The sequence below is a fragment of the Cheilinus undulatus genome, linkage group 7, assembly GCF_018320785.1.
Source record: "Cheilinus undulatus linkage group 7, ASM1832078v1, whole genome shotgun sequence".
Classification (NCBI taxonomy): Eukaryota; Metazoa; Chordata; class Actinopteri; order Labriformes; family Labridae; genus Cheilinus; species Cheilinus undulatus.
The window spans coordinates 5,840,673-5,866,162 of record NC_054871.1 but is presented as its reverse complement, the minus strand read 5'-3'; the positions used below and the strand labels follow the sequence as shown (position 1 = coordinate 5,866,162).

Here is a 25,490-nt window from a genome sequence, read left to right as displayed (position 1 = left end):
CTGCAGCATTACAAATACCGGATACAAGATTACGAGTAGCCAAGGACCTGCGAAAGTTTACTCATGGCAGTACACCGAGGAAGAGCAGGGGTGAGAATACGTTCATTTTTATTTTAAGTCAAGCTGTCAAACAGTTAAAAATTTATATTTATGAGTAATCTCAGAATTTCTGTTGTTGATTGTGATTGATCTCCCTTTTGTTGCATTTTGAATTTCCAACATTTTACATCATAAATTGTTTGTATAATTTCTTTTTTTTTTACTGTTTTAGAGCAAGAATAATTGACTCCTTGTTTGGATGCAGAGATGCTTTTATTTTGAAAAAAATAGGGGCATTTAAAAATTCTGACATGAATTTGACCACAGAAAAATTAATGCAAAGTCATAATCTTTATTTTTAATCATTCTTAAAGCTTAGCTTTACAGAAATATGTGCGTTTCAGAAGCCTAACAATTTTATGTCTATGAAATAGAGATGCCTGGATTGATGAGAGCTTTATTATCATCACTTTATTTGTTTTCTAAACATTGGCTGAGAGAAGCACTGTGGGTGGAGTCAAGTGTCATATTGGCTAATCAAATAGCCACCCAATTAGCATCAAGCGTAAAGCATTGTGTATTGAATTAAACTGAATGAAGCACTTTTAACTGTCAGCTTGGCAAAACTGTGGCCTGATCTGTTGCCATTGCTGCAGGACAGTAACCCTCCTCTTCCTCCTCTTCCACTCAAAATCCTCAGCACATGTGATAGTTCATGTTAGTTAAAAACAGTCATTTACTGTCAAAATTTGTGTTGAAACCAGCAGGATAAAGCCAGTTAGTTTAATGTTGGGTTGGTAAAATGACTATTAGGCAAAGATAAACTATTTATGATCTGTGTGAAAGACAATGTATTATGTTATTCTTGGGTTAACCCTTTTATTTAGCTATTGTTGATAAGAGTATTTATCAACAGTGCATTGTATAAAGACACTCTAATGTCATCACTAACCTTTAAAACAAATGCAGAATAATATCAGCAGCAGGAAGCTGCAGAAAATGTGAAACAACGGTATATAAAGATTAATTTTTGACATGAATCATTGGACCTCTGGGAATGACGTAACAGTGGATGCATTTTGTTTGCGTGTACATATGATGAAACCCAGTGTTGTCTAGTACCAGTCTACTGGTAGATATTTGATGCATTTAAAGTGCATATTTGACACTGGATGTGCATTAGGTTTAACTCATAGCTGATTTTCATTACCCATAAGGCTCTTTTATGCTCTATGTACGTACAAAAATAGATCCATGCATTTTAAATGTATGATATGACTGACTATCCTTCGTTGCCATGCACAGTTCCAACCTTATTCTGGTGTTTAAATCTGAATTTTACATTTTTCTTTTAAAAAAAATTCTAAAAGATTCCTTTCAAAAACTCCTTTGTTTGTACCAACATTTACTGTACATTTAATAAGAGTAGGGTTAAAATTTAAATCCTAACATTATGTTTTTCTTTGTATTTATCATTTTGATGGACTGAAGTTGGTAAATACTAGCTTAAATGTTTGTCAAATTAAATTTAAAAAATTGCAAAGGAAATATTAGCTTATTTTTCCCCAGTTATCGTCGGCAGGTAGATCCAACCTTCTCTGTTAAGTATAAAGGGAATCTTAAGTTAGAAATGTTTTGAATTTTTTGTTAGTATTGTATAATTCAGTAGTCCTTACTATAGGACACTTGTTGCATTGCTCCTTTTTGCACTGCTCTGTTGAAGGAAGGAAGTAAAAGCATGTTGTTCACTGAATAAGGAGGACTCTTGTGCTGCTTCTATCGGGCTATGCTGCCACCTGTAGGCAGCCTCAGTACACTACAAAGTTAAGTAGACTGACCCATGCCTAAACCAGCTCAGTATGATCACTTTCAGTATTTTCCGCAGAAAAAAACATGTCTGGGTATCTCTTTTGTCTAGGAGACAAACTTAATCAAAATAATCGCAAAGACATATTATTGGTGCAACAGTCTATATACTGTCTGTGTTTTTTGAGCATTCAGCAAGTAGACATGTAGTTTTTTTTTAAGTGAAAAAGTAGTAAACAGAATGGAAAACCCAGATGCAAACCAGTGCTTTTCTGATAGGTGTCTTTTCAAAATTATGCAATTTACTAGTTTGTCCTAATAATAAAGATGCTGATGAGTTTACTCTGCTGCCCCCTGCAGTGCCTCCAGCCTCGGTGCCATCCACCAGAGAGCTATGATCCTGCAGAACCAGTGCCAGGATTATCTGAGGCAAGCCGAATACGCCCTCCAGTCTGTGAGTCATGATGTGTTTTCTTGTCCTTCTTATTGACTCTTTTCCTCCAGGTGTGCAAATAAAAACCAGTCTGTGTCAGCGCTCAGTCTGCGAAGCAAAAACTCAACTTTGCATCTGTTAAAAGAAGGAGGCAAGAAAGAGAAGTCTGGGTTAGAAATGAGTAACTTAATGTTTTTTTAATGCAGTGGTAAGAAAATGTAATTAGAACCAGGCTGAAAGCATTCTGTTTATCTCCATATTGGATCTGTTTTGGAGTCAAATCCTCCTGAGCTATATTTCAACTGGAGATGAATCCACCAATGGCTTCATGTTGTCAGAGTGAGTTCTGCAAACATTTAGGTTACGGCACACATGCACGCCCCAGCAGCTTTGTGTTGTGCAACTTAAACTGCAGTACTTGTTTTTCTGTGAAGTTCAGCAAAAGTGCCAAACATTCAGTTTTACACAGGAATGATGCCTCCGTGTGATTTATGAGTTTGTTTACAAGTAACCTCTCTTCATGCCTGTTTGCCTCCAGTTGAATGACATGTTTGGAATTCCAAATATAATTTCTACTAATTTCCTCCTGAAGTCATTAAAACATTGATTTCAAGGCTTTTCCTTTAAGCGGCAGTTTGTCGCTACAAGTTACAAGAAACAGCGACTAATGGGGTTTGTTTAGAAAACATCACTTTCAGAAGATCTATGCTGCTTTAAGACAGACTTAGAACAATCAAACAATAATATCATTATCACAAAGCCTGAAGCACTCTAGAGTCAGGCTTCATCAGATTCAAACAGCCTACTTTAAAGAATGCAGGAGTAAGTTTCAGGAGGCTCAGTCACAGAACTTTGGGTTAATTCAGTCCATGCAATGTTGAGGAAAATCTTTTTGTTATTATTGTTGCCCCTTGTGGGTTAGGATTAAAGTCCATCCATCCATTTCTACTCCACTTATCCCATTCAGGGTCACAGGAGGCTGGAGCCTATCCCTTGGACTGACCGCCAGTCAATCTTGGGCTGTCTTATGGAGACAGACAACAAGGCTTACTCATACTTATGGGGCAATTTAGAGTCACCTGTTAACCTAAAAAGCATGTTTTTAGTCTGTGGGAGGAAGCCATAGTACTCGGAGAGAACCCACGCATACAACCTAACCAGGATTTAAACCATGAACCCTCTTGCTGTGATGTTACAGCACTTACCCCTGTACTGCCATGCCACCCTTGGTTTGAAGTCATTTGGTTTTCAGTGAAAGTATGAAGATTTGCACTAAGGTTAATGATGATAGGATGAATTGGGAACAAGTTAGGACCATTTTAACAGTAATCACAGCCCTACTCAATATTTATTCTGGCCAGTATCTTGAGAATCAAAAAGACACCACTCTTTCTATGCAGCTTCTAAGTAGGGCTGAACAATTTTGGAAAATAATCTAACTGCATTTGTTTTTTTCCAATATTGCGATTTGATATGAGATTATTCCTTAAATCTTTTATTCCTAAACAAGGGCTGAAAAATTCTCTTAAAATGTCTAATTCTGATTATTTTGACTCATATTGCAAATTAGATATGAATTTTTGCATTAAAGGTTTTTTTTCATTCTCATATTTATTAAGAAAAAAGTCCAAAAATGAAAGTAGGATTTTATAGACTATTCTCAAATAATTGGCACTTGAATGGTATGTCATGCATAGCATCTCTGCTGCAAAATAAAGTTTAAAACTGCTATTCTGACACAAATTTCAGGTCAAAGAAATATTACACCTTCTGCAACTTGAAAGTTGCAGCAGGCCATATTGCGTTTTAATCTAATTTTTGGTTAATCCCCAGCCCTACTTCCAATGAGCTTTGACCAGTGAGTATCCACAGCAAGGATGGTTGAAATAGGGCATAGATGCAGACCTACGGCTCCCTCACTGCATGTCACTCACTGCACTCTTGTCCTTTTTTCTGCCTTTATCCACTGTCCTATCTTGATATAAAAGGCATGAAGCCCAACTATAAAACCCCTATATAAAATTGGTTGAAATCAGATCTACTCTGTAAGATGCAATTTAAGAAAAATGATCTTCAAAATGGTAAGAATGCATTCTAATGGGTGATAATGATTCAGGAGGCTTTCTGTTCTGTGTAGCACATTGATCCTGACTTGTGACAAATTTCGAGCCAGTCTGACTTACAACGTGAAGAGTATGGCCTTACAAAATTACAAAAAGCATTTTCTTCTTTGCCCATTTACAGCTCCACTATCTGACTAGTTGGGTTTACATTTCTTGAGAATATGTGCCAAGTTTCCGGTTATACTGGCAAGTCTTATGTTTGTAGCACATTCACTGTAATTCCAAATTTGAGCATTTTTGACAGGAAAAAATAGGAATGCATGGATATCAGTACCATGTATTGGTGCAGATGAAGCTCAAGTACTCACACTCATATTGATGTTGTTATTTTGCAGCATATCAGCCTCTTATTATTCAAATAGGAAGGTGAAGTTGGAGCAATGTCTGCAGTCACAAAAAAGCTGACTGAAAACTGTGCACTGCTGAAGTGTCTGGAAGAGAAGTGAGGAATGTCTGATGAAAATAAATTCAAGATTCAAGACAACTTCATCTATTTTGTCATGACAGAAAATTAACTTTGATTAAAAGCTCAAACCTCAACCTTCAAACAGATGTCTGACTCACATTAAAACAACAAAATGAACTTTCCAAATAATTTTAAGAACTCTGAAGGCATTTCTCAATGTTGGGAGTATTTGGGAGTACCCAAATATAAGTACTTGTACTTGTATGTAGTCTGAAAATAAAGGAATATAGGTGCATACTAATGATTAAAAACAACACAAAAACAATTGGGGGCTGAACGGCAGAATAGGGGTCAACGTTGGTTCCTCATCAAAGAAGGTTCCTGGTGGAATCCTGGTCAGGCAGGGTCTTTCTGTTTAGAGTTTGCATGTTCCTCCCATGTTCTTTCCAAATACTCCTGCTTTCTTCACAGCCAAAAGACATGCTTGGAGAATCTGTGTGTCAGGTTACTATAGATAAGATGAATTTGGGAAGATAGACATTTTGCAAGACAATTTGTTTCATTTCCAATTCAACTATTCACAATTTTGCACATTGCAACTTTCCACATTATGATATAAAGATGTTTTGAATTACTCATGTCTCAAACTTCTGTGAATGCTGTCTTTGTGCTCTGCAGGGTAATAACCCGGCTGAGGCAGAGCGCAACATGGTGATGGCTAAAGAGACTATCGAGCAGCTGAAAGGCTGTGCGATGGACCTGAAACAGATGGGACAATCTAATGACAACGTGGTCAGAACGTAAGGAACACACTTTTTGTTGTTGGAAATATGGCTGATCAGTTTTGTTCTTTATTTCAGGAGTATAGAATGAAATAAAAGAATCACACAAAACTTAAGAACACTTCAGAAATATCTTACCTTAAAATATCAGATTAAAACTGCAATTAACCCAGAAATGATCTTGAAAAAGTTCCTCTGCCTTTCTCAAATGTTTAGCCTAGAGATATGTAAAGACCAGTTTAAGGGAGTCCACATGGCAATCTCAGGCACCATTAAGAGGAGGAGGAGCGACAGAGGGAGCTCTGGAGGCTGGGAGGAGCCACCGAGAAGCTTCCAGGACGCCATGGGCTGGATTGGACAGCAAAAGGTGTGAGGACACACTGGCACACACAACTTTACATAAAAGAACAGAAACATGCACCTATGCATTGACAGAGTCTGCAGTTCTGCAGTGTTTCCTCTTCAAAAAGTATATCTTAATTTCTATTGATGTATTTATTGGGTTGCACTTGTGCACTCATGCCAAAGAATGTCTGCACAGTATAAAATAATTGCAAGTGAACGTTTATGAATTTCAAAGCACAAATTCAGTATAGTTGCCCACCTTTTATCTCAATAGGGATTCTGTGTTCTTCTGTTGCAGATTGAAAAAGAAAGATTTCAGATTTGAAATGTCCTGCTAGAAAAAAGTGTTGTCAGATAAAGAAAAAATCAGCACATGCATATTTTGGTAATTAATTTAGAGCTAAAATGATGGTCGATGCAATTTAACTCACTTTCTGTGTTATGATAATACCTTCAAGTAAATTGCACTTTCACCCACATGAAGAAAGGATGTGAACAAGCCATCAAAAACTGAGAACTTTACTTCAATCAGGAGAGACATCATAGGAGATTAAAAAAAAACATTTATTTTGCAAATTTTAATGAAATAAACAGACAAAGTCTTTGCAGTTAGACTCCATCGTGATGACTTCATGCACTTGAAAGGGTAGTGAGGCAAACGGCAGGAATAGGATCCCCCCCATGTGGAGTCTAGACAGTGGTGGTGCTGATGAGAGACGCAGGATCAGTGGACTTCTCTTTCTTTCAAATCTTATCCCCAGGCTGTTGTCATTAGTGTAATCTTAAAGTGTATGTTTGTAAGGAGGGAGTAGGGCTGAACGATTTGCAAAAATATCTAATTGCAATTTTTTCCCCAATATTGCGATTCCAGTTTAATATGCGATTTTATTAGGTTCCTCATGTCATCTTGCATAGGCAAGAAATCATTCTGTATTATAACAAGCACAATAATAGAAAAGTTAAACTAAGGATAAATTATTAAGAAAAAAGATTTATTTGCAATTTTTCTAACATAGACAGTTTTATATCAATTGCTGTATTGGAGGGGATCATCCTCCTATCCCCTTTAAATTATTCTCAATTGATTAAGAAAAACTTACAGTGCTTAACATACAGTGCTTAACAATTTATTAGACCACCTGTCATATTTGTCTCAAAGACCATCCAGCATCATGAAGTGCTTTAATGCGGACTCTTTCATTTTCAGTCAGCTCTCCACGTTTTACCATTTTGAACAGGAATGAGAGATTTCAAACTGAATTCACCCAAATTTGAGCCAGCTCACTGGGCTTCTCTGAGAAGTCAGAAATGAATCAAGCATAACATTCAACCACTAAAACTCATTTTTCTGTTCAGGAATGCAAGTAAATAACTATAATTTGACATATTAATCAAGAAATAATAATGTGCTTTACTATTTTTTCAGGTTTTTTGTGAATCAGTAAATTTGAAAATTCATGGATAACAATAATTGTTATATTTTAGCGTTAAAAATATCATGTGGGTTAAAGAGCTTCTAAATATTGGTGTATTAACCATTGCAGGAACATAAAAAAATGATTTTGGTTATTGTGGTATGTGGCATAAACGTTACTTTGGTTAGGGTTAGGGTGGTCTAATAAATTTGTTAAGCACTGTACATGATTGAAAAGTAGGATTTTTTTTTAAAAAGAAAAGAAAAAGTAAGCAAGAAAAAAAGATACTTGAGTGTCACATAATGGAGACATAATGTGTAGAGCAAAAAAAAAAAAGAAAATATTAAACTGGTGGTTTGACACATTTAAGGTTAAAGTAATATTGCACTGTCTGCGATATAAAAATTGCAGCATGCCATATTGCAATTTAATCTATTTTGTGATTAATTGCTCAGCCCTAGGAGGGGGGCAAAGTAAAAAAAATAAAAATGTAATTTTCTTTTTTTTTTTAATCATTAGTTTTTTGTGTTTATTCTGTGGCATGTTCAAGTTATTTAATTTAATAGAACTCATAAAAATGTAGTTTTCTTTTAGTTTAAAGAATACAGACATTTAAACTAACATTATTTTGACAGCTTGAATATCCATGCCCCTCTGCTACCCAACTCTGGAACTCACTCCTACCAGATATCCAGAACATTGACTCTCTCCCTCTCTTCAAATCTAGACTCAAAACCCACCTGTTCAGGATAGCCTATTCTTTGTCCCATTTTATGTTGTGTTAGCTTTTATCTTTTGTTTTATTGTACTTGTTTTTATCTGCAAAGTGACCTTGAGTGTTGAGAAAGGTGCTTATGAATAAAATGTATTATTAATAGGTTCAATTTTTAAATAAGGGATTTACCCCCAACAGAAAAAATCATTTGATTCATTGATGAATTGAGAAAATAACCATCTGATGAATTGATGATTGAACTCATTGTTTGTATCAGCCCAAGACTGGAAAATGCAGAAAGAGATGAGCAAAAGACCTGTGAACATCCTGACTAGATTGCTAATAAACTGAATGGAGGTGGCTGGGGTGGGGGAGGGTTGGAAACAACAGGCTGACTGTGAAAGAGAGAATGACAGATTTAAAATATAACAGGTGCATGATGATTGGTCAAACAAGGTTTTGACAGAAAAGTCTTGTACTTCAGAGAGTGAACGCCCATAGTCAGCTGATCACCTGAGCGGGAAGAGGGAGAGATATGATTGAGTGGTGACTAATGTTCTGTCAGAGGCTAGAACTGCAGTGATTTATGACTGTTGTATCATCTGCCTACTTTTTTTGTTATTTATGAACTTATTTAAAATATCAGTAAAAAGGCATTTAAACAGACTCCCAAATATCTCTTTATATCTTAATTATCTATTAAGATATCAAATCATTTTTTTTATTAAATTCTGCATCAAACTCCAAAAATGTTCAAAAACAGACATCCTGCAAAGAAATAAAACAGAGCTGGAACATTGCAGCCTGGCGAATGAATAAAACCATTCAAAACATATTAATGGTCAAAGCTGAAAAATTAGTGGCCTATGCCTTTAAGACAAAGTGTTCAAAGAGTTTAAGTGAAGTGAGTGACAGATCTCATTAGACCAGAGCACTGTGAACACGAAGTTTAGTTCAGACATGAAAGCATTCCTCTGCTGTGGGCTGTCAGAGACACGGCATGGAAGTGGCCACAATCGCAGCAATTATCTCTGACATTAACAACAATGAATTCATGAGGAAACAAAAGAAGAACACACAAGGAGACACAGTGAAGTTTTTTTGGAAAAAGTGCTGCAGGGAGCAGACATTAAAAGAAACTTTTGTTGGTTTTTAATGCTCAGTCCAATTTTCTTCTGCTAGATTCCAGACATGCTTTCAGGGAAGAGGCTCACAAAAAAGTTCCCTGATCCAGCTTGTTTCTCTGCCTCCACCTGCTGGGGGACACTCAGCAATTATCAGAAAAAGAAATAAATCTACCAGTCTGTTTTGTTTCAAACATTTTATTATCCGAAAAAGCATAATCAGGATGATTTTCTGCTGTGTGCCTTTCATTCAGAACTAAAAAAACAACTTTCTGTTTGTCTGATGCTTCAGCGTCTGATTGAAACGGCTCCCTGGGGGGAAGATGCTGCAACCATTGACCAGCAGCTGAGCAGCCACCAGAGGTTTCACAGCTCCATTCAAAGGAGCCCAGAGGTGATGCGAGCCAGAGACGAACTGGTAGGCTCACAGCACAATTTGTACAAATACATTGATTTATTTTATTAAATTGAAGATTTTGAAATGTCCTGCTAGAAAAAAGTGTTGTCAGATAAAGAAAAAATCAGCACATGCATATTTTGGTAATTAATTTAGAGCTAAAATGATGGTCGATGCAATTTAACTCACTTTCTGTGTTATGATAATACCTTCAAGTAAATTGCACTTTCACCCACATGAAGAAAGGATGTGAACAAGCCATCAAAAACTGAGAACTTTACTTCAATCAGGAGAGACATCATAGGAGATTAAAAAAAAAAACATTTATTTTGCAAATTTTAATGAAATAAACAGACAAAGTCTTTGCAGTTAGACTCCATCGTGATTAAGCCACAGAAAAAGTATCTTGTCATGGCTTAAAAAGGGATTAAGGGAACTGTATAAAGGTAGATGCTTTACAGATGACTTTTGACTTGTTCTATAGGTTAAATGAGACATTAAGAGGTGGTGCTCGACGTATTCTACCTCACTGTGGCTGCAGGAAGACACTGCAGGGCAATAAAGCATGCATTTAATTATGCTAAGAAAATAGACATGTATTAAATATTGATCTTAATCAATCAAGATTAATGCAATAATGTCCACAGTGCTAGTTAGGGTCAATGTATCTGTTTTTGTTCCAAATTACTTTTTATTTCTCATGTTCTTAAGAAAACATCCTACTTTTTATCTTTTTGGTTTCTACCCACAGTTAAAGAAAGGGGACAAAGCCAGTCTTCATGCTCTGGACCAAGAATGGGACAGTCTGCAGGTAAAAATATAAGAAATACTCAAAACTCAATGATCTTTAATTTGTCATACATGTTTGAACTGGCACTTTCCTTCTATTGTAGAAAATGTCATTTGGTCGGACTGAGCAGCTCCAGGAGCTTCAGCAGGTCATTCAGGAGATGTCTAGAGAGATCATGTGGGTGAACGACAAAGAGGAGCAGGAGCTGGTGTTTGACTGGGGAGACAAAAACATCAACCAGTACATCCCCAAGAAACAGGAGAGCTACTCGGTGAGTAAAGGGTCAGAAGTTCACAGAGGATCAAGAGACAGAGGTTTATTTTAACACCTCTATGCTGCAGACATCCATGTTTAATTACAGCGTTTGCATCTTGATTCTAGCTGATTAACATTCTTGGCAATGCTGCAGGTTTAAATGACACTAATGCCTCTTTATGAAGTTAATCTGCATCTCATAAGGGAGTAATCATCTGTGATAGATCCATTTTTGGCAGCTGTAGTCAGCCATCCACTGAGAGCGAAGCCACAGTGTTTCTTCCCTGAGATTTTCTGAACCTTTTCTTGTTCAACAGCAACTGATGAGCTCCCTGGAGGACAAAGAAAAGGACCTGAACAAACTGAAAGGCAAAGTGGACAACCTCCTGAAGAACAACCATCCTGCTGCAGACAAGATCGAGGTGAGGAGCTAACCGATCATCATGTGAAAGTACCAGCAGAAGCATTTTTTAGGCTGCAGCCAGGAGCTTCATTTGTCATTGTTTGTTTTCATTCAGGCTTATCAGGACACTCTGCAGACTCAGTGGAGCTGGCTCCTTCAGATTACAAAGTGCATTGATACCCATCTGAAGGAGAACTCAGCTTACAGTCAGGTAACAGGAGACAGTATTCTTTTTATATGGACACCTTAGGTAAGACTGTATTTACAGGGTGTAAATGTCGCAACCACAAAATGTAGACGTAGTATCTGTGATGCAAACTTTCTTTGGGTTGACTCTCATTTAAAGGGTCTAGTGTGAAGTTATTATCAATGCCATCTTGGATTTTTGAACTAAGACCAGCCTTACACCTAACGACTTTTCCTCCGATTTCAAAGTTGCAGACAGATTCCAAAGTCGGAGTAAAATCATGGGAGTCTTGCTAAAGTCACAGCTCGTTCCCTTTGTCTCAGTTGTTAGGTGTAAGGTGGCCATAAGACTCGATTTTAGCCACTTTAAGGTGATCTTTCCTCAGTCTTGGCGTTACGATAATATCAAACGTGTTTGATGTTGTCTTAGGTCTGGTTGTATGCAAATTTTATTTTTCAGTGACACGACTGTCATCCACGACCAATAGTAGCCAGTGTTGTGTGTAAGCACATTGATTCACTTCATTCTTCAAAATATGAACGTAAGCGTAGATCAATCTAGAGCCGCTGAATGTCCACTCAGAACTCAAGAGATAAAAAATGTTTCTGCTCAGAGCTACAGTCGGATCTCTGCACCCTTGTGTTTGTGTGCCTGGTCTGTCAATTAATTCCAGGCTGGCATGACAGGTACGGTAAACCACCATTGAGATATTCAAAGTAAAAGCCCAATCAGTTTGTTTCTGTGGTGAGACAACTTGCGTTTTCATACGGTACTTTTATTCTGAAGGGTTTCCAGGATAGTTCCACATTTGTTGCTGTGACATGCAAAGTTGCTTCAGTGTTTAACTTTCCTTTAGTTTATACTCAATGTAAATGATTTCAAAACACTGGATTTTAAGAGATATTAACCCAATGCGATCTCCATCTCCTTCTACATCTTGTTCTCTGCCCAAAAATTGTCATGAATTTTCACCAGATGAATGATGGGACATAATCTCAGAAAGAATTGTTTTCTAGTCCTGTAATTAGCAACCACCAGTCTTTGCAAATGTTAGTCTGAGATTAAAAACTCAACAGTCTTTTTAGAGTCTTTTTAAAGTCCTCTGGTGTAAGGCTGGCAAAGGATTAAGTTACCATATGAGGAAGAAGGGAACTGAGAGAAGAGAGGCATTGGGAAAGGAACTACGCCATCCGCTAATGCTAAAATCAGCTTGGTTTGCATTTTAATCTTTTACTTTGGCTTCACTATTGAAGCACTAATACTTAACTTTTTCATCTTAAAGTAGTAGCTGTAGTATGAAGATGTGCTAGTGTATTTTAACAACCTCAGAACAGACAGGCCCTCGTGCCCCCCTAAGCGGGTCCTTGGACCCCAGGTGGGGAACTAAGGGTTTAGAGACCCTGTTTTGTTTTGTATCATATTACAGAGTATTCCTTTTTATTCTTTACCAACCAAAAATACAAAAAAAAGCAGGGAAATACCCAAACGCCCACCTATTTTTCATGTATCTGAAACTAACGTGAAATTATGTGTTTTTAACAGTTCTTTAAGGAGGCCAATGAAACGTACAACGCCCTGCAGAACGAACACGAGACGGTCCGTAAAAAGTTCGTCTGTGACAAGAACACACCATTGGAGGGACTGCTGGAGCTCCTCAGAGGACTGGAGGTAAAGCAGAAAGCACAGACAGATCTGAAAGTGATCCATATATCAAAACATGTATGCATAGAAAAGCATGATAAAGGCATCCCTATTTTTTGTATTTTTATTTAAGACTTTAAAATCATTTTTTTTCTCTTTTTAAGGCCACAAAAGTATGTAAATGGGATGTTATTTTGAATTTTGTTGATTCATCCAGAGGGAGAAGGAGAAGATTCAGGACAACAAGAGGCTGGTTCAACATCTGGTCAACCGGTCTAAGAGCATTGTGAGGCTGAAACCCAGAAACCCAGAGGAAAAGAGCAGCAGCCCGGTCATCGTTAAGGCTCTGTGTGACTTCAAACAAGACCAGGTGACTTCTCTCACACTGACTCTCTTAGCTGACGACTAATGGCTCGGTTAAGCCATTAAAATACAATGAAAACAGAAATGGCCCCAAGATGGATCCCTGGGGTACCCTTGTTTAGATTACCATGAGGGTGACTTTACATTATTAGTGATAACTTTTTGTCTTGTTAGTCAAATATTTGTTTAACAAATTAGAAGCCAAAACATCAAGTAGATTCTCTACAAAATAGATTGGAGAATCTGTATCAAAAGCCTTTAAAGGTCGCATATTATGCAAAATACATTTTTCAGGCTTTTCTAGCAAAAATATGTGCCCCTGGCCTGTCCACAATCCCCCCAAGAATTAGGAAAATCCATTCCCTCCCCCCTCTCTTTTTCCACCTTTCAAAAAATGTGTGCTGAAACAAGCCGTACCCAGATTTTCCCCTCATGATGTCATGTGGGGAGTTAGCCCCACACCCAGCTTCGGTTGGCCCTCACCACTTTGAAGAAAATTCTGTCCTCCTCTCCTGATATGAGAGGAAGATCAGGATAGCCACATCCATTAAGTCACATCCATTTCCTGAGAGGGGTGGAGTCAGGGGCGGAGTCAGACAGCTTAGTAACATTTAAAGCCACAGTCACAGAAACAGCTCGTTCTGAGCAGGACTGAAACAGAGGGGTTTTTAGACACACAAAAATCCAATACTGGAGTGTTTTGTCAGCAACAAACTTCACAGGCATGTTTTGGGGACCTCTGAGAACAATATAAACTTGGCTTAAAAGGGTAAAATATGTCCCCTTTAATAAGCAACTGAAGTTGGCTACACATTTTGCCCTCTAGCAACTTATCATTTGCAGTGAGATTTGATTGGACTCAGTTATTAAAGGATAGAATGTTTTGATATCTGGTTTAACAGAAAGTGATCTGTAAGAATGATGAGGCAATCCTGAAGGACAACAGTCAGCGCAGCAAGTGGAACGTCACAGGTCCCGGAGGACTGGACATGATGGTGCCCTCTGTGTGCCTGATCGTACCGCCTCCTAACCCAATCAGCATCAGTCTGGCCAACAAGTAAGACGATAAATGTTTGTAGGACAGGAAGATATAACACACCTTGTTTTTGTGCATTAAGTCTGAAATATTGCTGTGGTTCACAGGAACGAGCAGTACTACGAGGCCATCCTGTCAATCTGGAATCAGCTTTACATCAACGTGAAGAGTCTGGCCGCCTGGCAGTACTGTCTCCATGATATCAAACACATCAACTCACTTACCATCTCCATGGTTAGTCAAGAATAAACTCTGCTATTTGAAACTAATTAAAGTTTTGTGTTTAGTTGAGAAGAGAGTTCAGACAGCCATGATAACTGAGTGTTTGTGTGCTCAGCTGGCTAAGATGCGTCCTGAGGAGTACCGACAGATCATCAACAGTCTGGAGACTCACTTTGCAGAGTTCAAAGTCAGCTGTGTGGGCTCGGAGATGTTTGCAGAAGAGGACAAAAGAAGCATCGAGAGCCAGGTCAACGGAGCCCAGAACCACTACGAGCAGCTGGTGGTCCAGCTGCCCACATACAGTCAGTATTACAGAAATCCTGCAGTCATAATCAAGACTCAAAATAACAATTATTTTATAGGTTGGCTCATTGATGGATGTTTACTTGTGTTACTCTTAGGACTGTTAGTATTAAAGAGCTAATTGTGATCTGATTAAAGTCCAGTATCACTAATTCAAAGTTCAAAATTGGGTATATTTTGTCTTTTTAGTTGCTCCATAGTTAAACTAAATAAGCATAGGATCATCAACTGTCGGCCGGGGGCCACATCAGGACCCCCATATCTTCTCATCCAGCTTCTAGAACATGATCAAATTCAAAATATGTTCAGAGGAAAAGTTCTGAAGGAAAAGTGGTGCGGTATTTTGGGAATGTTTTTTTTTTTCCATTGGATTTTTTTAATTAACTCCCTACCACTAGTAGACAACTCCAAAAACAACTGAGATTGAAACAATTTAATCAGGAATGACTTTATGTTTCATCCAATTTTTAGAAATCTAACTGTAAGCCATTATCAGCAAATATAATGCTTGGTAAACATGTATTAGTTCATTCTTGTAAAAAAAAATACAGTTTTCTGTGGGAACTTTCAGCTTAAAGTGTTTTGGAGGACAGTTTTCCTGCTTAGGTTTTTCACTTATCACTACACAGTACATTAGCATCACACCAAATGACAGACAAAATGACAGCCACATTTATATTTGGCTAAAATATCTCAGTCGCCCCCTTGTGGCTGGCTGTAATATAGGAACTGATCTCAGTGTTGGAGCCAAAAAATGTGTGCATTTGAAAGAAAATAAGAATATACATACAAAAATATGTTAATTGAAAATGTCTTTAGTTTATTTGCGAGTTCAGCCCCCAAAGTGCCTGTTCAGAAAAAAAAAAACTGGCCCTTGTACAAATGTAATTGATGACCCCTGTACTAGAGGGATTCTGTTCATCTTCTTGCTCACTCAGTGGTGTAAACAAGGCCACTGGTGGGGTTTAAATATCTCACTCCACTTTTAGAATGACTTGACAGTTGTCATATCAAAAAAAATCCTTTATCACTCTCTTTAGGTATTTTATTTTCAATCCATAATTTCAGTTATAATTTCACTTTGAATTCACCTGTAGTTCCTTAAAAAAAAACAAAAAAAGAAAGAAAGTTTTTCCTCCTAAACAGGGAGAAAGGTATACTCAGGGTTATTTAAAGTCATTTGGAGACTTACCAAACTGTATTTTATTACAATTTATGCTCTCTAGGAACCTTTTTTTACATTTTAAATTCATTTAAATCATTGTAACAATGTCTGATGTATGTCATATTTGATGCACACTGATTTGGCATATGCCTTTAGGCCCAAAACCTAAGTAATTGCATATTCTTGCCTAGTGGTAAAAGTAATCTAACACTAAAACTAACTTGGTCAGCATATTAATTTCTTCTGCTACATCATTTTTGAGCATATAGTCTAGGCCAGTGGTTCCCAACCTTGGGGTCGGGACCCCATTTGGAGTCGCGAGACACTGAGATGGGGTCACCAGACGCCTTAAAAAAGGGATTTTTTTTTTAAGTTACACTGTTACCACTTTACACCAATTTTACAAAATTTAATCACTTTTGATCACTCGTAACACAAATTTTTGCCAATTTTACCACATTTTTGCCACTTAAAACCCATTTGTGTCATTTTTATACCCTTTCCACCACTTTTTTACGCCTGTTTTTGACACTTCTAAACCAATTCATGCCATTTTCTGCCTATTGTTGCCTCACTATTGTCACTATTAACCACTTTTCACACCCTTTTTTGCCAAATTAACCATAGTTATCCCAATTTCCCTGGTTTATATCAATTTCTCATCCCAGTCCACCAAATTTTCCCCAATTTTTGCACTTTAAAGCCATTTCAGCCTCTTTTTTTTAAATCCCCTTCTACCACTTTTTGTGCCTGTTAATGGTGATTTAATGCGTTTCAGGTTATTTTTTTCCACTTTTAACACATCTATGTTCTTAAAAATCAAATTTTGCTCTTCTACCATTTTTGCCATTATTAACTAAATTAAGCAATTTTTCACCCATTTTAAGTAGGTTTTTTAACAGAAGTTCTTTTCATTTTAAGAAGGCTATTTACTACACATGAATAGATAGAGATATTTGTTTTTCCTTGTTAAGAGTGGTCATTATTTAGGTCAAATATGAAATATGGTTTTCACAGCTTAACTTCACAATAAATCATGATTTTCCTGACCTCCATGGGCCCCCAGTTTGGCTAGGTATCAGAAGCCTTCCCCTTTATCCCTCTTTATGGGCGGCCTTGTCTGAACATGACTGTTTTTGAATGTATATGGCTGTGTTCAACCAGCCTCAGATACAGTGGGGGTCCCTGGTCATGGTACCTTTATTCTGGGGGTCGCAGGCTGAAAAGGTTGAGAACCCCTGGTCTAAGCAACTGTAAAGGTCTGACCAGACTACATAAACACGGCCAGGGTTTGGCCTGATTGTACAGCAAAATCATCAGTGTTAATTCAACTCTCATAGAGTTAAATTTAACACTTTTTCAATATCATTCTTGCTGGTTATGAGTTTAATTTATGCTTTGGAAAGTGCTATTATATAGTGTTAAGTTTTAACACTCACAGTGTTGTTATTTTACACCTTAAACTATGCTTTTTAAACAACGTTGTGTTATTGCCTTTCACTTTGAGGCAAATAACACAATTTGGTGCATAAACAACAATCCAACTGAAACATTCAAACAGTGATTGCTGTACAACAGGCAACATCTAAAACACATCTTTAAAGAGTTAAACTTACACTGCATGGTTTATCACTGTCAAATAACTTTAATAATCTCTATTTAGTTATTTCCATTTACTTTTCAACCCATAGTTACTCTTGTTTAAAGACAGATTACTAGAAGCATGTTTTTCCTCCCAAACAGAAAGGAGGGTATGCTGAAGGTAAGTTTAAGTAAGAGACCCATCAAATTTTATTTTATTGCATTTTATGCACCATAGGGAACTTTTGTATACATTCTAAATACTCATTAAGTCATTGTAACAATGTCTGATGTATCTTACATTTGTTACACACTAATTTTGCCTATACCCAGAGGCCCCTTGATAAACGAGACCCCAGGCGATTGCCTAACATTACCTGATGGTTAAACTGCCGATGAATACACTTACCTTCAAACATTGCAAATCCCAAAATCAAACCATAACAAAAATCACATTAATAGGGGATTATTGAACTTCAATGAGTCATTTTGTACATGCACCCCTGCATATCAACAGTGCAGGACTCCGTTTAATAATCAATCTGCATTAAAGCTGATGAAACTCAGTACCGTGTGCAGATATTTTAAGCATGTTTTGGCCAAAAGTTTGGGCAGAAGGAGAGTTGACACAACCCCAGCCATGCTATGGATGTCTTTGCATATTACCAGGGGCATGGGGAAATAATCGGTTGAAAAATTAACAAAGTCCACACCTCTGGGGTGGATGTGGTAAGTTAGAATGGCCTTATCAGGACAAGTAGTACGGCCGACCCCATGGTGTTTCTATGGCTGTCTCAAGGGCTTGAAAACTGCTGGTGGTCTATTAGAGTGCATTATGAAACAAACTCCATTAACCTTGATAAGGAGAGCCTACACATCTGATCAGAGAAGTGGGTTACTAATTTCTCATTGTAACATTTTTCTATGACCAGCTTTGACAAAATGTACCTTTTCAACACAGTTATTCAAGAACGGCAAGAATTAAACGCCATTGAGCTACAAAAGCAACAGGAATGGCTTTTGCTTCAACAGCAACAAGCCGAAGAGGAAGCCAGGAGACTCGAGGAAGCCAGGAGGCTCGAGGAAGCCAGGAGGCTCGAGGAAGCCCGGAGATTGGAGGAAGAACGACAGAGACTGGAGTTAGAAAGGCAGGCGAAGAAGAAAGCAGAGGCAGCGAAGAGAAAAGAGCAAGTGATTAGAAAGGAGGTGCACGTGATAACGACAGAGCCGCCAAAGAAGAAGGTGGTGGTGTCCTCGTCCTACAGCTTATCAGAGCTGCACGCGCTCAGACTGAGGCTGGATGGTGCTGAGGACCTGTTGAGTCAGCATGTTCACATTTGTCTGGGGGAAGATGGGGTCTATGACTGTGGCCTCAAGATCTCTCAGTTAGAGGTAGACAAAAATACTGTGTGGCATTGAAAACATTCCCTCATATTTCTTATTTCCCAGTATTATTTACCCTAACTATCTGTGTGTGCTTGTTTTCCTGCAGACGGTGCAGCGTGATGTTGACTCGATGCGTGAGGAGTACTTGCGTCTGAAGGAACGTATCACGAAAGAGCTGGAGGGTATGAATGATGCAGATAAAGCCCAGTTTCTCCACAGCGAGCTTGGAGTCATCAATCAAAGACTGGGCAGTCTGGAGGGCAGCTCATCAGCTTACCTACAGCGGTGAGCACTCATAAAACACACAAATGTGCTGATTTTTACACTTTGATTACTTAGAAAGTCTTTCAGAGTAAGATTAGGGCCTTACAGTATGCTCATAGCAAAGCATTGTGGTACCCAGCACAAGTGTCTTTCCTTTTTCCTCCTGATACAGCTGTTGTTTTTAAAAGAAAAAGAACCTGACCCTGTTTGAGCCTGTAGGTGTGCCATAACTGTTCGTGATGCGAGCAACCACCAGTGACGAAATCAGCCTAATAACATTGATTCCTATTGTAGTCTCTTGACAAGCAATGCAATGCTTTTATTTAACTCACTCAGTACTTCTTTACAAAGTGGAGATGACTGTGAATTAACAATATCCTCATCCATGATTGAAAGTTGTGCTCTGACTTGTGTCAACACACAGCTCCCATCTGTCAAACACTCATCTGCGCCACACTTCCATTTGTCTGCATTCAGTCGTTATATTTTAACAAGGGAAACAGAAATTAACAGGGCAGAGAATCACATTTTTAATGTGGTATGCAGTGTGGACAGCAAGCGTGCAATGCCATGCGATGTGATGTGACATCTGACATTGGCATGCTGTCAGAACTCAGTGTTAAATGGGATCAAGCAAATTTTTCTGCCACTTTCCAAACAATATCAATATTTTGAACTCTGGTGTTTGACCTGTACTTCTGATACCTATTTTATTATCTACAAAGGAAGATTTTATACAACCAGTACAAAGTGCTAAGACATGGTATGTCGTTACTGCAAGTGGGTGCAGCTGCCACTGTCGCACACTGCGCAAGGCCTTACATGAATGAAAATTCATTCCCGTTTAGGGGCAGAGCCAGACGTGTTGATATCCGGGGCTAAGCCCAACAGCTGCTTATTCCAAAAAATTTTGCTTATTAAGCACTTTCTCAACAAAATCTTAAACAAATTTACCCTTCTGGTAGAAATGATGCTAAACCTAAAATAAAAAAATCTATATAATTCTAAAATCCTCAAACACCATGCTGAAGTTAATTGATTTTCACTTCTACCTCCTAAAAATGTCTGATGTTTATTTTTCTAAGCATAGGACTGGTAGGAATTTGGTGTAAAAGTTTAAAATTGGAACTATGTATTTTCAAGCAAAGACTTTAAAAAACAAGATATGGAGTTACACTTAATGATTTATTCGTAAAATTCTGATTATAGTTTTGTAGAAAAATGTTAAAAGTTCTCACTGAATTCATAAGTTCTGATTGGTAAAAGAGAGCTTAACTTATTTTTAATTTAGTTTGGGTTTAAGAATTAAATATCCATGTTGTAATAAACAAGTCCCAGTTGTTTATTGTTTATTTCTATCATAACATCCATAAGCAGCATACTTTTAACCAACCTGAAAGATTCGGGGCTTTTAAGAAAACATTTGGGGCATGAGCCCCATATACCACCCTTTCTCTCCACCTATGTTCCCATTCTAGTGTATCAAAGCAACTCCTTCGACTTGCTAAGAATGCCCTGGAATACATAACAACACAAAGAACACTGCACAGCGGCGCAGGGGTTAGCGCTGCTGCCTCACAGCAAGAAGGGTCTTTGTTTGCATGCAAAGCCATGCATGCGTGGGTTCTCTCCCACCACCAAAGACATGCTCGTTAAGTTAATTGGTGACTCTAAATTGGTCGCAGGTGTGAATGTGAGCGTTCACACCTATGAAAGTGAGAGTGTCTGGTTGTCCGTTTTTCTGTTTCAGCCCTGTGATTGACTGGCAACTGGTGCCTCTCGCCCAATGACAGCTGGGATACGTCCAGCCCCCGTGACCCCCAAAGGGATAAGCTGTATAGAAAATGGATGAATGGACAAAGAACACTGGCAGCCACTTTTTAACTACTATCCCTCCTCATAATTTCCTAACTATGCATTCAAAGAAAATTGGGGGTAAACTGCTGAGTAAATAAACCATGTGGAGCGCTGGTTTGACTGAGGACACTCCTCAGTAAGGACAACAGGTGACAGGAGAAGGAGGGCAGAGGGACTCACGGGCTTTGAGTCCGTCTCATCAATGCAGGCTGAGAGCTTAACCACTACATCACACCATGTAGACGCACAGATTTCATATCCCGTAAACAGACGCTACTTAAAGAGAGCTGCACAGAAACTGCATGTTGTTGACTTTACCAAATTAGATTTAAACCATCATGCGGGAGGATGAGCTAAACCTTATATCCACTTCAGTAGATTAAAAAAACGTATTTACCAGGATAACTTAAATACCAGTTATTACGGTAAATCATGGGACCACTGTTGCTTGACTCCATACATCTCCACTATTTATAACATGTGTTGAATTGTTCAACAAAACTCCACTCCATATGGTGTATTTACTAAACAGTAAACCAATGTTGTGGTTTCATTGATAAATTCCTCATAATGAGGGTGAAAAGCAGTTGTGCCCCTCTGTCTCACTGCGAGCCAGTAGCAGAGCATTCTAAACAACTTTTAACAGCTTTTCTCCCTTGTTGTGAGAAATTGTGTATCTGTAACACTAAGTCTCTTTTTGGTGAAAAAAAACTTCAGAATGGTCTAAGACTAGAATGTGTCCTGAATATTACACTGCACCAGTAGGAGTGTGCAACAAAATGAAACTAAATTTTCAGGTCATTTTTACTTTAAATACTCCTAAAAATGATGCCAGTCCAGCCTGTGATATCAATATTAATGCAGAAACAAGACATATAGGTAAACTTTTCCCTCATCAAAGTGTTTCTATATTTATATTAAAGAATGATTACTAAACCACTGAATATAAATAATATTTTTCTAACAAACTGAGATGTTCTAGAAAATATATGTACCTGCCTATTTCTTCTGCAATGGCTTCCTTTGCTTCTTAATAATTTCTTCCTCTACATCAGGCTTCGGGCTCTAAGGGACATGCTGGAGAGTGTGGCGCGAGCTGAAGACATTGTGAAAGTTTATGAGGCGAGGCTGACCGAGAAAGAAACCACCTCACTGAGTCCTAGTGAAGTGGAGGAGTATATATTGGCCCTGAAGGTATTTTATGAAGTACATCACATTTTACCGTTGTAATACAATACATTTACTGCCAAAATCCCTGCACTTTATTAGCAGGATAATAGACTCTCAGTTCACTGATAAAATTTATTACACAAGTAAAAAGAATCAAGAGATGGTGAAAGTTTTTCAGCACTTTTTCTGCACCAAACAGCATCATAGCCAGCAGGATAGCAGGAGTAGAATACTATTGGAATACAAGGGATGTTAATGCTTTGCATATTAGTCTGTTATCTGTTTTTTATAAGAAAGAAAACTTCCCTTCAAAGGTTAGAGAAACTCCCTTTTTTAGATGTATGCCATGATTATCTGTCTTCTCTCTAAAAATATCCTGATAACTTGTCAGAGCTGGCTCATCCATCTGGTGTTTTACTGACTCACAGACCATGAAATCAGAGCTGGATCAGAAGAGAGACATTCTGACCTCCATGGAGGCAGAGTTGTCCAAGGCAGGTTACTGGAATGGACAGGTGGGAGCGCCATTCCACAGGTGTGACATGATGCTGTCCAAATACACTGAGCAGGTGAACCTGCTGTCAGACCGCTGGAGACGAATCCTGGCACAGATCGACACCAGGTATGTTCCTCTCTCCCTCAGGTAAAGTAATTCTAAAGGCTAATAAATGTAATACCAAGTCAAAGTAGAGGGTCTACGTAATGTGTGTTCCAGGTATAACATGGCTGTTGACACTTGGCTAAATTGTTATATCACACATCGTACCTGTAACAGCCCTAATTTTCACAATCAGTGCATCTCTAGTCTTAAATGAAATGCGATAATTGTTGCTACATGATAAAATATTTCTTCCTCTTGCTCAGGGTCAATGATCTGCAGTGCTATCAGCCTCAGCTGCAGCACTACAAAGAAACCAGCTCCTCCCTCAGCGACTGGATTGGTGCCACAAAGCAAAAACAAGACGCCCTGCAGGCCACCAAAATTACCAGCATCGATACTCTAAAAGACCACATCAACAGCCAGAAGGTCTCATCCTCAGCCCTCTCATCATATGTTTCAATAAGTATTTGTCAGTCTGTGACCTTGTTTGTTAAGTAGTCTGATGCATTACTTTTTTTGTTATTGTCCTTTGAAGACACTGAACACAGAAATCAAATCCAGGAGAGAGACGGTCGACAGTGTGCTAAAGGACAATGATGCCTGTGTGATGTCCATCAAGGTTAGCAGCCCCACATTGCAGACATCAGACTAAAATAGTTTATCTAGAGATTTCATGGTTTTGTTTGTTTACAGGACTATGAAACCGACCTTAACTCTTACACCTCTGGTTTGGAGACTTTGCTCAACATCCCTATCAAGAGGACGATGCTGAAGTCACCATCTATGGATCTTAATCAAGAGGTGATGACACAAAATGAAAAACATTTGGCTCTGTTTAAGGACAAATACTATTTAAGCATTTAGAGACCGACTAAAATCGACAAACCTTCCAGCCTTTTCCTGTAATTTAAGGGAGTGGATTGGTCAATGATATTTCTTTGAATCAGTCAAGTTTGACGAGTATAATGTCTTTCTTTCAGGCTACACAACTGCAGACTCGTTACATGGAGCTGCTCACTCAGTCTGGGGATTACTACAGATTCCTGGGAGAGCTGCTCAAAAACATGGAGGAGCTTAAGGTACCACTGTTGCATTTTAAGTCTCTCAGATATCTTCTGTTGCATTCTATGTTTTAAGTTGTACTTACAGTGTGTCCAACTGAACATGTGTACCTAGAGCTAATTAAATACTAATCTAATAAGAAAAAGTATGGGTACTTTAATTTAATGATTCATATGATTGATAAACGCATTCTACCATCAGTACCTCCTCTCCACAGTGACCACGCTCCCATTTGGTTGAAAACAAGTCCATAGACTGAATGGCGCTATGTAGTTTTTTTCCTAGGTGACAAATGAGTGTAAAAGAAAAGCTCTGTGGCTTTGGCTGAAACTAGAAATAAGTAGAGGGGTTAAATTTGGACTGGAGTTTGAGTCAGCAATTGCTTGTGAATATCTTTGGGGGTTTTTAAAATAATATGTTTATTATTATGCCAATACTTGTTCAGAAAAGTCAGAATTTTTTATGCATCACTCATTAGCCGTTAGCATTGGGCTCTCAATGACCATCAAACGGTACAGTTTTCGTATGTTAAGTTTTTAAATCACTGAAAGTAAGATAATGCTTGTGTACACGTGTGACTGAGAGCTTTTCAGCAAGAGGCCTATATACCTATCATGTAGGTCAGTGGTTCTCAACGTTGGTGGGGTTGCAAGATGCTGAGAGGGGGTCTCCAGATTCCCTAAAAAGAATTAGGAATTTTTTTAAATTGCAATTTTGACAATTTACACCAATTTTGTCCAAATTTAACCTGTTTTCATCACTTTGCCCACCAATATGGCCAATTCAAACAAATTTTTTTGCCACTCAAAAGCTGTTATGGTCACTTCTAAACCCTTTCCACCACTGCCTGTTTTGCCACTTTTTAACCAATTCTTGCCACTTTGAACCTAATGTTGCCTCTGTTAGCCAATTATTCCCACTTTGTACCACTTTTAACATCCATTTTAACCACAAACTAGTTGATATGCCAATTTTGGCCAGTTTAACCCATTTTTTGCCAATTTCTGCCTATTATTCTCTTATCAGTTAGCCTTTTTTGCCACTTTATAACAATTCTTCCTCCCATTTCACCAAATTTCTTCCTGTTTTGCCAAATTAAAGCCAGTTTAGTCACTTTTCAATCCCCTTCTACCACTATTTCTGCAAATTTTTGCCACTTTATTTTTGGCACTTCTATGAAAATTTAAGTACTTCTAACCGATTTCTGCTACTTTTTAAATCTAATTTCATCACCGTCCCCATCATATTTTGCCATTATTAACCCATTGTAGCAGTGTTTAACCCACTTTAATTCTGTTTTTTAAAAAAGGCATTTATAGTTAAGAAATGAATAAAAAGATATATATGTCTCTTGGATAAAAGTGGTTATTTTCAGGTTAAATACAAAATATGGATACCAAAACTTAATGTTACAGTGGACCATGATTTTCCTCACCTCCATGGGCCCCCAGTTTGGCTGGGGCCCAGAAAGCTCTCCCCTTATTCCCCCCTTATGGGCAGCTGTGTCTGCACATGACTATTCTTGATTGTGCATTGCTGTGTTCCACCACTTTCAGATACAGTGGTGAGCCCCGGTCTCTGGCACCTTTATTTTGGGGGTTGGAGTCTAAAAAGGTTGA

The 25,490-nt window shown here is 38.2% G+C and overlaps 1 protein-coding gene across 3 annotated transcripts in view; it reads left to right on the top strand.

Annotated features, from left to right (window-relative positions):
• wu:fi04e12 (desmoplakin) overlaps nt 1–25,490 on the top strand; it is a 45,530-nt gene that overhangs the window by 7,369 nt on the left and 12,671 nt on the right. For all 3 annotated transcript variants that reach the window (XM_041791431.1, XM_041791429.1, XM_041791430.1), the window contains exons 2-23: nt 7–90; nt 2,206–2,299; nt 5,486–5,607; nt 5,806–5,956; nt 9,481–9,606; nt 10,337–10,396; nt 10,479–10,646; nt 10,948–11,052; nt 11,149–11,244; nt 12,763–12,888; nt 13,079–13,231; nt 14,127–14,281; nt 14,368–14,494; nt 14,598–14,784; nt 18,493–18,923; nt 19,024–19,202; nt 22,094–22,232; nt 22,637–22,830; nt 23,073–23,235; nt 23,345–23,428; nt 23,503–23,610; nt 23,790–23,888. In XM_041791431.1, coding sequence (XP_041647365.1) covers nt 7–90; nt 2,206–2,299; nt 5,486–5,607; nt 5,806–5,956; nt 9,481–9,606; nt 10,337–10,396; nt 10,479–10,646; nt 10,948–11,052; nt 11,149–11,244; nt 12,763–12,888; nt 13,079–13,231; nt 14,127–14,281; nt 14,368–14,494; nt 14,598–14,784; nt 18,493–18,923; nt 19,024–19,202; nt 22,094–22,232; nt 22,637–22,830; nt 23,073–23,235; nt 23,345–23,428; nt 23,503–23,610; nt 23,790–23,888 — 3,151 coding nt within the window. The remainder of the gene's footprint in view (nt 1–6; nt 91–2,205; nt 2,300–5,485; nt 5,608–5,805; nt 5,957–9,480; nt 9,607–10,336; nt 10,397–10,478; nt 10,647–10,947; nt 11,053–11,148; nt 11,245–12,762; nt 12,889–13,078; nt 13,232–14,126; nt 14,282–14,367; nt 14,495–14,597; nt 14,785–18,492; nt 18,924–19,023; nt 19,203–22,093; nt 22,233–22,636; nt 22,831–23,072; nt 23,236–23,344; nt 23,429–23,502; nt 23,611–23,789; nt 23,889–25,490) is intronic.